We start from the raw sequence: 13,648 nt of genomic DNA on the forward strand, positions 1-13,648 counted from the left end.
AATGACGAATACTAGTGTACAAAACGCATAATTGAAAACTAATGGCTGAGCTGGAAGAATCCTTTTTAAATGGAGGAGATATCAGATTCTCCGGAAAAAAGTGTATGCTGCTACGGTATTTGGTCTAATTTTATCGGTTACATTTTGTTTAAAAAAAAAGTAGGATAGGATTGTTTTCACGAAGACTAAAATATATCCGTCGTCATCTATGGAACATATATTTTACCACGGTGAATAAACTCGTACCTGTGCTTGTTTCTGAAGCTATGATTCATACCTTACCACTTAAGTACGATTAAAGGGCATCATAGCATTCAATAAGTAACATAACTTTGTGGGGAGTTCAAACAATATGTTTCGTGTGTTTGAAAAAAAAAGCATTACATATTGATACCTAATAGAAACAAAAAATCTTTACTTTTTAACATTTACTCTGTTTAAAATTAAAAAAAAAGCAACGATTCCGAACTGCATGAAAATTTGTAAAAGAAAGTCTCTTGTCAAACGGCAAATCAAAAGCTCAAACAGATCAAACGTATGGAAAACAACTATCATAATTCAGTTACATTTTCGTCGGGGTTTTAGTTTCGTGGATAATTCTTAAACACGAAATAAACGAAGTTAAATCCCGAAACAAAAATTTGCTATCACAGTATTGTATCTGTAGTCTTGTAAGTTTACTTACACGATTATGAATATCCGTCCATTCTGTCGATGAATCAGTAAAATTCGATATGTGGGTTTTGGTCTTTAAATATATAACAATTTCTACTTCCACTGTTGCAGCTAAGAAACATAAGATCATAATTTGACTGATGCGTGTTGCTTTTTAAACATATCAAACATAAACATGATGCTAACAGAATATACAATATAGAAATCCCAATCAGTATAAACAATCTGACATAGCATCTATAACATTAGGATATGTTAATAACAACAACTTACTTGCTTTTGCATGGTATGTGTCAACTGTTATTTCATAAGAGTTATATTACTTGCTGATTTATAAAGTATTGTATTTTACTTACCTTACACTATGTATTAGCTTAAGTAATTCCAAAAGCAGAACGTTCATTCCTCGGTTTGTCTACTGTATTACGTTCGAACATGTCATTTATGTTCTTGTTTTAAGTAAATACAAGTCTATTACCGGTTACACAGATATTTGCTGACATTTTATGGTTTCTTTGTGCTTAAACACATATGAAGAAATAAGAAGATGTGGTATAAGTGCCAATGAGACAACTCTCCATACAAGTTAAAATATATAAAAAGTAAACCATTGTATAAATTAAATTACAAACTTCAACACGACCTTTGGCTGACAGCACATATTAAGCCATAAATGGCATCAACATAGCTAGTGTAAAACAATGATCTTATTTTAGATGTGAAGTGTTGATTTATCATATGCTTCTGTGACATTGATGTAACACGGCATGTAGTGTGTTCATCGTCTTTAACTACGCAAACACGTAAAAGCTTAACTATATTTATTTAAAATTATTAGCAGTTTCCACAAGTGATAAAATATCACTACTGAATTAAAGATTTAAATTACAACTTGAATTACTCAAACATTGAATAGCTTTATACAAGTTTGTTTATGTTATTCTGGTATAACAGTTCTCTTACGATATTATGTAGCTGATACCATATGTTAATATCACCTGGTATTACTTATTTCATTTTTAACACAATATTCAACATTCAGCGTTATAAATATGTTATTATCTTTTATATTGCATTACTGTAAAAATGATACCATACTGACACTCAAACCTGCAGTAATAAGGATAGCAATCGCTGCCTATCGTTGGGTGCCGTTTGGGTTATTGTGTTATACGTCATGCGATTATGTTTCGTAGTTTGATATGATATTTTTACCGATAAAGTCACAAGAAACAAATTGGACATACATATATAGTGTAACATTTTAAACTGGAGTAATTGAGTTGGTCATCACGTTTCTTAACTGTTCTAAATGCCTTAAATAATGAAGGTTTGAGTCAAAATAGTGTAATACTGAATGTAAATTTGAATTTTAAATGCTTTCAAAAAGGATGAAATATTAAGCTGTTTTCGATCAATTTCCTTTCATACATTTGTTTTGTGTAAATGCAGTACTGTTCAGTTCCAATATTTCTAGGTATTCAAAATGTATTTATATTCACAGTTAAACATGCTCAAACAATTATCATTTATTAAAGCAGGGACAATTTTTAAATTTGCTGAATAGTATGTCAATCAACAATATTCTCAAAATAAATAATCCATTTTTCCTAATTTGCCGATCATAGTGATATGATTTTTAAGTAGTTTATCTCGATTAAAGATGACTTTCATATGTATCACTACATGAATACCATCAACTTGATTGATTCATATATGGACTTACCTTTATTTGGAGTCCTCAGGGATGACGTTTGTTGTACTGTACTAATTAATAGTGTCGGTTTTGTGCTGATTGATGGACCACTTGATTTCAAAAGCGGTTTATTTGTTACATCGGTTGATAGTTTGGTAGATTTGTTACCAGGTGTTGATGGTCGCTGATTGGTTATATTTGCGTCAGTTGAACTTGATGTTATTGAGTTTTTCGAAGTATGTACAGAGAAGGATAATGTTGTTGATACGTTTGATGGAGATCTAACTGTTGTAACAGTCGTCGGAAATGGTGTTGCAGTATCATTAGAAGTTGTGGGTTTGTTTTCATGATTTGTCGCTGTAACAGTCGGCAGTAATGTCGATGAATGGTTTGCAGTATCAGGAGAAGTTGTGGATACGTTTTGATGATTTATCGCCGTTACAGTTGGCGTTAATATTGCTGACTTGTTCAAAGTATCAATAGAGGCTGTTGATATATTTGGAGGACTTTCTGTTGTTCCAGTTGGCGATAATGTTGCTGACTGGTTCGAAGTATCAATAGACGTGGTTAATACATTTGGAGGACTTTCGGTTGTTCCAGTTGGCGATAATGTTGCTGACTGGTTCGAAGTATCAATTAAAGTTGTTGATAAATCTAGCGAATTTTCCGTTGTTCCAGTTGGCGATACTGTTGCTGACTTATTCGAAGTATTAATTAAAGTTGTTGTTACATTTGGAGGACTTTCCGTTGTTACATTTTGCGTTAATGTTGCTGACTTGTTCGAGGTATCAATTAAAGTTGTTGTTACATTTGGAGGATTTTCGGTTGTTACAGTGGGCGATAATTTTGCTGACTGGTTCGAAGTATCAATTAAAGTTGTTGATAAATTTAGCGAATTTTCCGTTGTTCCAGTTGGCGATACTGTTGCTGACTTATTCGAAGTATCAATTAAAGTTGTTGATACATTTGGAGGACTTTCCGTTGTTACATTTTGCATTAATGTTGCTGACTTATTCGAAGTATCAATTAAAGTTGTTGATACATTTGGAGGACTTTCCGTAGTTACATTTGGCGTTAATGTTGCTGACTGGTTCGAAGTATCAATTAAAATTGTTGTTAAATTTAGTGAACTGTCCGTTGTTAAATTTGGCGTTAATGTTGTTAACTTAATCGAAATATCAATTAAAATTGTTAATAAATTGAATAAACTTTCCGTTGTTCCAGTTGGCGATAATATTGTTGACTTGTTCGAAGTATCAATAGAAGTTGTTGATACATTTAGTGGACTTTCGGTTGTTACATTTTGCGATACTGTTGCTAACTTGTTCGAAGTATCAATTGAAGTTGTTGATGCATTTGGAAGACTTTCCGTTGTTACATTTAGCGTTAATGTTGCTGGCTTGTTCGAAGTATCAGTAGAAGTTGTTGATAAATTTAGTGGACTTTCGGTTGTTACATTTGGCGATACTGTTGCTACCTTGTTCGAAGTATCAACAGAAGTTGTTGATGCATTTAGAGGACTTTCCGTTGTTACATTTAGCGTTAATGTTGCTGGCTTGTTCGAAGTATCAATAGAAATTGTTGATAAATTTAGTGGACTTTCGGTTGTTACATTTGGCGATACTGTTGCTAACTTGTTCGAATTATCAATTGAAGTTGTTGATGCATTTGGAGGACTTTCGGTTGTTCCAGTGGGCGATAATGTTGTTGACTTGTTCAAGGTATCAATAGAGGTTGTTGTTACATTTAGTGGACTTTCGGATGTTACATTTGGCGATAATGTTGCTGACTGGTTTGAAGTACCAATAGAATGTGTTGATGTGTTGGGGTTGCTTGTACTCATTTGAACTGAAATAAATGTAAATGACTGACAGGATTAAACATTATTAGATCTTGATTATGGTGTGGCAGATAACTGAAGTAATCTTAGTGATTTTTTTAATTGACATTCATATATTGTTTACGACTACATGTATCATAATCATTTTGTTGTTGTTGTTATGCGCATCTGTCTATAGAAAGCAAAATCACTGAAATAATAAAAACTGAGATACAATACAAATGTACGTGTAGCAATATTCAAACATATCTTCTTACTCAGATGTGAAATAATAAAAAAAAACCATGAGTTTTTGCAATTGCTATGTGTGCGTTGTTAACCTCTCGATTGCTTTAAACTTATATATGTCAAATTTATCAAAAGGATGGAAAATAAAGTGTATCATTTTCAAGTTGGTATACCAAATCAAGCGCTTGTAAAAACATAGAAAAAATATGTTCTGGCATATATTAAACACTACAGTAGATCGAAAAACACTTAGCAGTAGGACGAGATGTATTTGCCATGGACATTCGTGAAAAAGCTTTCTTCTGCGGAGTTGTTACACTTTTCTATAGTTTTTACTGTGTTAAAATTTGTAGGAGCTACTTTAAAAATGTATATTTTTAAAACTTCCAAACAATATACAGAAAAACTATATTAATTGCATAAACAGCCCAACGGAAAGAATGAAAAATAACAGTATTGTTCCTTAAAACCTGCTTTTCCAACACTTAATTGTGGATTTAACCGGGTGTTATTGTAACCGGGAGAAAAGTGACGTTCGGAACTCTTACTATAATTCGCAAAGTGCTTTATATGAGTTTTAGTTTCAAATAGAATATTTCGTCTTTTGATATATTTTATTCTTTAATATAATAAATGTTTCTTTATTTCAAATACCCAAACAGATTATAGATTTTAGTAGTTTGCTACTTAATCAGGTGGCAGTTAAAAGTGAAAAAGATCAAACATGTATATATCTTACACTCAACTAAAAAAGAAGCATTTGTCGCTTAAAGAGGATCTACTTCAAAACCTTCTTAAAAAAGAAAGAAAAAGAAAAGTAATATTGACTAGTTCTTTAATTTTCACTTTAAGACGATCAATTATACGTGGTCGTGACGAATCATTAAGCTCGATGTATTAATCTTATTTATCGACTTGAAAATGACGTTATTAATAATAAAGAAACAGTAGGAAGTTTGATTATCATCTGATTTGATAGATCGGAATTGACACTGACGGATGACTACAAAGTAGAATCTATTACACATGTGACGTATTTCCAGTCTTTTTTTTAAACTTCAATCTAATAGAAACAATCCAAATACATGTATTTGCCATTTTAAATGTTAAATGTATTTTAGTAATGTATGTCCTGTATCAGTTTCATCTATCCATGTTGAATATATCCCTTATAATTGAATTTGATGGTAATGAAGTTTTATTTATATGGAATGGATAAAGTATTTCAATATTTTTTCGTCGATTGGAATGATTTACATCTGATACTGAATAAGATGTTTGAACATTGTTAGATCGATATTGATAATCAATGACTTGGGTTACGCTACAATGGTTATTGATTGTTAAAGGTGAGCTATTGTAAAAAACTTTGATAACGTGAGAGATGTATTATGAGACCATGGCGCAGCTGTTTATAAAAAAACGGAGTAAGAAACCTCAGTCCTGGAAAGCAAAGATGAATCAGAAAAGGGATGTGTAATAAAACACATTCTACTAATAGAGGCCTGACCCCCACACAAAAAAAAAAAAACATGACTAAAAAATTAAAAAGAACCCAACACAGACACAATTAATCCACTCGATTTTTATTCCAATTGACAAAGACATTTGAATTAGATTGTATGCATAATAAACAATGAAATGAATAGCTCATCAAGAATACAACTATATGTATGTACGTCTCAATCCAAACTATTTATGCGTACATTATATAGTTGACATCACGAATACGTACTGTACATGAAAGTTACAAAATATGACAAACTGCAAAATATATAGAAATGAACGAATGTTCATTGCATTTCATTGGTTCTTGCATGGAAAAGTACTTAATTTGAAACTTTGTTTATTGCTTTTAATCGTTAATACACTGACATATAGCATATTTAACTAAAGGCAATTTGTATAATCACTTGAAAAAAATGGACACACTCGAAAAAGCCCGTACTGCTCTCGAAAAAACCCGAACATAAACAAATGAATCAAGTCTCACAATGTAGTTCTCAATGCAAAAAAAACAAGAATTGTTGTAAAGTGTCTGTATTTCTAAGGATATATAGATTCCATGCATTCAGTTCCTTCAACATTATCACTGTAAATTGTATAAAAATGGCTGTATTTTGTATTTGGGAATTAAAAAAATTCAAAGCTTATTTTTACTTCTTTTAACGACAAATAATGTTGAATTAGTAATATCTTTCTATATCAAACACAATCATACATAACATAACTTTCTATATTATACACAGACGTTTATATCGCGTCTTGTTAGAGATGAAGTCTGTTTGTTTACATTTTTGTTCATATTCACTCGAAAAAGGGTGGTCACACTCGAAAAAGCCCGATCAAATCACTCGAAAAAATACGATCCTAGTATATAGTTTAAAATGTTCAAATAACCAATAAAGCTTTCTACTTACCTTTATTACAAGAAATCATACTCAGAAGAATAAAAAGTATTAACCGTTCCATCTCAATAAAGGTTAGAATCTGAATTAAGAAAAATAAAATATGCCATAAATAAAAATGTCATCAGAAAGTAAAAAGTAAAAACACAAAAAAAAAAACTGAACTCAAATGAAAATTCAAAACGGAAAGTCTCTAATGAAATGGCAAAATAAAAGTTTATACACATCATACGAGTAGATAACAACTGTCATATATAAATTTAGAAAATGGTCGATAGAACCTGGTTGTAAAGTTCGTTAAATCTCTCACTTGTATGACAGTCGCATGAAATTCCATTATATTGACAACAATGCGTGAACAAAACTAACAGACATTATAGGTAAAAATGTAAACAAAATAGGGAAAAAGCAGTCAACTTTGTGTGATAATCTTAATCATTATACAAACAAACAAATATTTGACAAAGAAACATAGTTAGACAAACTATCAAAACTAACACTGACTTTAACTGACTTTAAAATTGGAAGGTACAAAGACCTAGTTGATAAATATTCCGTATCAACTTCACAAATAATACATGGTGGTCTTGATGTATAGATTCTGTGTACTTACGTTGTTTATCATCTTAACAACCTGTTATATTGTTTTTTGTTCTATCATGAATATTACTTTTACTGTTTGGTCTGTTTCTATGATTTCCATTTGATGTGGCTCGGTACATATTTTTGTACTTATACATCCCGTCATTGTGTTTGTATTATTTTTCAGTCTTGCTGGTGTGTTTTGCGACTTTTTGTGTTCCATTGTGTTTCTTTGGTTCATATGACTTGACTCTGTACTTTCAAAGTATCCGACAATGTGTTATTGTTTTATTATATTTCATTATGTTATTGTTTCAGTATAAAGTTGAAAATACTTTGAACGACAAAATTACTTTATTCGCGTCGGAGTATTAACCATATGTTGATTCTTAAAATTTCTAAAGAACTTCTGGATAATGTTCGTTCTCGGTCAGATTCTGAAATTAGTTATTATAAATTATAAATTATAATTATAAAAAATTGAACGGCAAAATAATTTTATATTTCTACATGTGTGACGTATACATTTTATGACGTCAAACACACGAAGCAATGCATGTGGTTTAAAAATTTGATAGGTGCTTTTTTGTTGGTTTTTTTTTTTGTTAAAGTTTTGATTGTATTGAGATTGATACACAGTGATGACTGCTGTACCCATATTTTGACTATTTAACCTATTATGTCTGTTTTGTTCACCCATGGTTGTAAATATAATGGAATGGATGCGACTGTCATACAAGTAAGAGGATGAGCGCTATCAAACCAGGTTCAATCCACCATTTTCCACTTTTGAAAATGTCTGTATTGCTTCTCATAATTAGAAGTCTGAACTGATAGATTCAAAACGTTCCATACAAAAAAAAAACAATGTATTATGATAGATGAAATATGATACAATTCTTGCAAGTGACGTTAAATAAGTCAGAACATATATATTTTAATAGTTGTCTTGTCGTTAAGTACTTACTATGATGATAGAATTGCAAAAAGAAAAAAAAATCTTTGCATCAGTTTTTATATTTGATATATACCAACATCCTTGCGCGTCTGTTGAACGATAACACAAAACACTTGTATCTTAAACTCCTATCTGATAAAGTATTACTTAATGTATATCCAACGACGTTTTTAGTATGATTTCAACGTCGATATGGGTGAGGTCTTCTGCATAAATAAATGCATAGATAAATGTTGATGTATTTAATTAAAATAAATGTATAACGGTGTTTTATTTTCCAAATTTTCGATTTTTTGGCTTTTATATTTCATATTTGGACGAATATAAATCAATTTCATGAGTATTTGTTGATTTATAATACTTGTTATGCCGAATTATAGTTCTCTTATTGCTGTGGTCTGTTTTCTATCGCTGATCACATGCAAATGCAAATTGATTGATTTAAACTATTTTGATTTAGTTGGACTATATTCAGATGTCTCTGAAATTCTTTTTTACTTAGTTAAGTTAATTATGACTTTCAAAGAACACATTCCTAGTTTGACAATGGAGATATGTGATTTCGTAAATGATATGAATACACGCAATATTCATATGTTTAACATGAAAATATTATTTATCTAAAATTTGATTCAATTTTGAAGCGTGCAAAATAGCATGGAACCTCACTATTTTCAAAACCATGTCAATTCCAACTAACATGGTTGTGCAATGTGGGTTTACATTTGTCACGTACACTGTATGACCTTTTTAAATGAATATATTTCATAGCTATAGCAATTTGTTCTGGCGTCATCGATATTTATATTAATTTTAATTGGACCTACATTTCTTTCGGGAAACAGTTACATTGTTCATAATAAGTTAAAATACTGAGAGCCACCAGCTTGCTTTATCAGTTACTATTGTTTAATATTGTTGATAAAGAGAATGTGATATTGATTGATATATATGTTATCATAACCAAGAGTAAAATAGTTTCCATACAAATAACTTAAATCATTGCAAAGTCTAAACAAAATAATAGTAAGTTGAATATTTAGTAATTTTTATGGCATAGTCGATTTCGAAATTTAAAAAATGTGGCGTTCACTCAGTGTCGACTATTTCTATGAATCAATGAATCAAGAGTTGTAAGCAGAATTCGACCGGGCACCACGACAGTAAGATGGTTCCCGTATGTTCTTTTTAATATTATAACGTTATTGATACGAAATTCGGCAATCATACCCACGACAGAGTCGCGCCAATTACAGAACACAATACGATTGAGTCCATACAAAGCCATTTGCAATGCGGTACAGCAGATTGTGATAGGATTGCATTCCGACAGTACTCGTCGATAGTTTTTGTACCTTTGCGAAAGATTAAAATCGGAATAAAAATTGGATTTAGAAAAAGGATAATTTGGGCAAATTCAAAATTCAAATCGGGAATGGTCCTGTCAAGGCCAGCTGTTAAAATTCTAAATGTGTTAATACGGCTATACAAATGGAACGGAATCATCATTAACCTCGACTCTAAATAATGTGATACTATGTTTCTCTTACTAGTTACAGTCTCTTGAATTCAAACATATACACCTACAGTTGTTGCCATTCCTGCATGTGGCATATGAAAATTACTGTTTTTCCGTATTAGACGTGAAGTAGCTGTAAATAGAGGCAACAGTAGTATACAGCTGTACGAAATTTAAAAATCGATTGAGAAAGAAAACCCAAATCGAGGTTACAAACTAAAACTGAGGGAAACACATCAAACATAAGAGGAGGACTACGACACAACAGAAACACAACACTAAAATGTAACAAACACAGAAACGAACTATAATATAACAATGACCATTTTTCTGACTTGGTACAGGACATTTTAAGAAAAAGAAATGTTTGGTTGAATCGGTATCTATTTGTCTGTCTTTCAAATAATATTTTTACATTAAGAAAAGCAAACCTACCTTATATATCAATATTTTTAAAAATGCTTGAAATGTTTTGATAGCAATGCCTGAAAAAAACTACATTTCCAAGAAACTGAAATGCCATCCTTAAAACATTGAAATAGACTAATTGGCACTGCAATGCAAGGAACACATCCGTAATATGATTTGAAAAAAAGGAAACACTAAACTTGCAATTTACTGTCAAATTGGTCTTAACGTATGTGAGAAGCGGGATATCAATAGTCATCAGTATGTTCCTTATGCATTGTTATGCAGACAACATGTGGTTATTTCAAATTAATCCATTAATTGAAGTATGAAAAAAGAAAATCAGGCTATCCACTTATAATCATCTGTTCATTTAGTTTAATTTAAATAAATTGTATTTATTCTGGTAGGAATAAACAAATAAAAATAAAAAAGAGAAACAAACCAAATAACAACATTGAGAGTAAAAACATTCGTTTGCCATCGCTCTGATATCATAATAAATACTGATTTAAAACCAAACAAATAAAATATCTTTTTTCACATGTAATCACTTACACGCCATTGACAGTGTAAAAATCCTATGTAAACACACTGTTTAATGGAAAAAAATATAAAGACGTATGTAAGGCTAGGGGGTATATCTGATTTATATCTGATTTTATCGGTTATGCTGTCTATGGTGTTAACAGATATATTTTAACCAGTGTAATGTGGTTTGTAAATTTTACATTACAACTTTGAAATCTGAATGAGCACAATTGAAAGTAAGAATGGAAATCGGGAAAGTGTCAAAGAAGACAACAACCCGACAAAAGAGCAGTAAACTTATCCATACTTATAAACACATACAGTGTTATTAGTGTTTCATATCACGGTATCGATATTTTCCTATCAAATAAGATGAAACTTCATATGAATATGAATGATGTCATAAGATAAGTATTTTCGTACACATTCAGAAGTCGAGTCTTTCTCTTTCGGGCATCAAATTACTGGTATAACTTGACGTTTTATTTTCAAACCTTGTCGTCATACATTCAAGAACGAGATATTTTATGATTGGTTGTTATCGTAAATTTGGTTAAAGCTGTCGAATATGCACAGTTTATTAAATTATTATTCTGTAACAAATTGTTAACCGCAAATGAAATTTATGAGGTTCAACGTATTTATGTATTATTATCAATACGAATCATTACAGGTTTCGAGTATGTAACAATAGCGTTTAGGTATTGAACACTTTTATAATAACCGGAACATGCGATATAAATGCCAGAATTTTCCCTGGAATATTTTAATTCAAATAGGTTGAATAATATTAGACTAAATACTTTTTTTTTGTGTAAGAAATTACAGAATGATACCCTTAAGGTGGTATGGGTGTCTACCTCCATCTTGGATTGTAAAAAACAGAGAATCAAAGGTCCAGATTTTCCATCAAGTTAGCAAAATTTGATGCAGGAATGCAGATGTTTTATGTACATTTTCATTTAAAAGTACCAATTTATAAGAATATAACTTCTAAATATTGATATTTTTGCAAATGTTAATGATTTTTGGTTTTTTTTTTGTTTTTTTTTTAATTGGCTTTTTTAAGGTGAGGTAACTCTAAAAAAGTGCATTTTCTGAAGGATTCTGTATGGAATTTTCCTATTTTGTATTTTAGCCGGAAAAAACTTACGGTGACCCTATCTTTTCTTTTGATATTCTCAAAGCAGTGTCTGAAAGCTATCTTTTCCTGAAGTATTTAACAATTCTATCATTTTGTTTAGTTTCTAATCACAAAATGGTGTTTTTTCCTGTATAATCCATACAAAATGTGTCATTTTGTCCAGTCCTGTAGCTTGAGAAAATGCGCGGTGACCTATCATTTTTATTATATTTTTCAACATGTATCAATAGATACAACAATAAGGCAAAGTATGAACAAATTCTATCATTTTTATTTTAGTCTCCCATACCACCTTAATCAATCAATTAATCATTTGAAATGACAAAATATAATCTCAGTAAACACTTTTATTTGAACAGCGACAGTAAGTCATACATAAAATAAATTCTTTTCCAATATCAGTGATGTTATTGTTAAATAACTCTGTCATTTTATGTTAGAACACGTTCATCGGCCTTTAGATTGTGATACGATCTAATTTTAAAGTGCTACCTATATTAAATCTACCACACATAATATAAGTCTACGATTATATTATTAGTTTTTATGAAACCGAGCGACGTTCAACATAAAATATATTTTTGTTATTTTTTTTTATTATTAGTTGTTAGTACATGTGTGTGTGGATATTTCTTAGAAGATCTGCCGTTTTTCATTATAATGCGTCTTCATCTAGGGTGTATTAGATAAACACTACTCCAAATTGTTTTATTTTTCTTTTGTATTACAATGCTAAATGTTGAAGTGAATACATGTATAAACAAATGGAACTACGTTTTATTCCGTTTTGTTGATGACAACTTAGTATAATGGTGTAGTCATGGAATACATGTATCTTTCTTTCTTTCGTCTTCAAAGAAGGAGATTTTGATTATCAGGCTTGTTAAGGGTATTGAAAGGTTCGATGTAGTTAGTTTAGACATAAGGGTTTTGAATTATGTGTGTCTTACTGCTTTGAACGATTAACATGATATATGTATCGTGTATTTCAGTTATCATTAAATGTCAAGTAAGTACTTCAAAAGGTAAATGTACTTGTTTAATTTGTAAATGCACTTTATATAAGATTTTAGTTTGGAACAGTTTTCAAGGTGTTAATCGTTGAACATCAATAAATCATATTGCCTCAAGTACCTGAGCGATAATAATTTATTGTCTAAGTCTTTTTTGTTTGAACTTATGTTTGCTTATATTTTCATCTCACTTCTTCAAAAGTTAAGTTCTATGTTCTGACATATGTCTATATTTACAGAATATAGCAGTCGCAGAGAAAAAGTTTGAGAGTCAGCTACTATATAAGGTTGATAATCGTCAATGAGAAATATCAAGGCTATATTCATGACGAAAATTGAGATATTTAAGAAGTGGTCTTGAAGTTTATAAAAATTCCGTTTACTTTCTAGTTACTAACATATATTGTGTAATGAATATTTCGTGTTACCTGTTAAATGTTATAAATAAAATGTTCTGAAATTGGAAATATATAAAAAAAAAAATATAGGTATACGATAAAATAGGTCATAGACGTTGTAGATTTTTCTTTTGATTATTGATACCATTGATAAACTATTCTTTATCTTATTTAGTATATTTTCCCAAAGGTAACACAATGAATAAATCGTCAATATACATTATCTTAAACTTGTATAAATAATGACA

General features: G+C 30.5%; 1 protein-coding gene across 1 annotated transcript in view; it reads right to left on the minus strand.

Moving 5' to 3' along the window:
* The window catches only part of LOC139504232 (uncharacterized), a 39,941-nt gene that overhangs the window by 14,906 nt on the left and 11,387 nt on the right, over nt 1-13,648 (minus strand). Inside the window, exons 7-9 of the mRNA XM_071294298.1 lie at nt 6,860-6,929; nt 2,402-4,219; nt 686-786 (exon numbers count right to left, since the gene is read on the minus strand). Coding sequence (XP_071150399.1) covers nt 686-786; nt 2,402-4,219; nt 6,860-6,929 — 1,989 coding nt within the window. The remainder of the gene's footprint in view (nt 1-685; nt 787-2,401; nt 4,220-6,859; nt 6,930-13,648) is intronic.

The sequence above is a fragment of the Mytilus edulis genome, chromosome 14, assembly GCF_963676685.1.
Source record: "Mytilus edulis chromosome 14, xbMytEdul2.2, whole genome shotgun sequence".
NCBI lineage: Eukaryota > Metazoa > Mollusca > Bivalvia > Mytilida > Mytilidae > Mytilus > Mytilus edulis.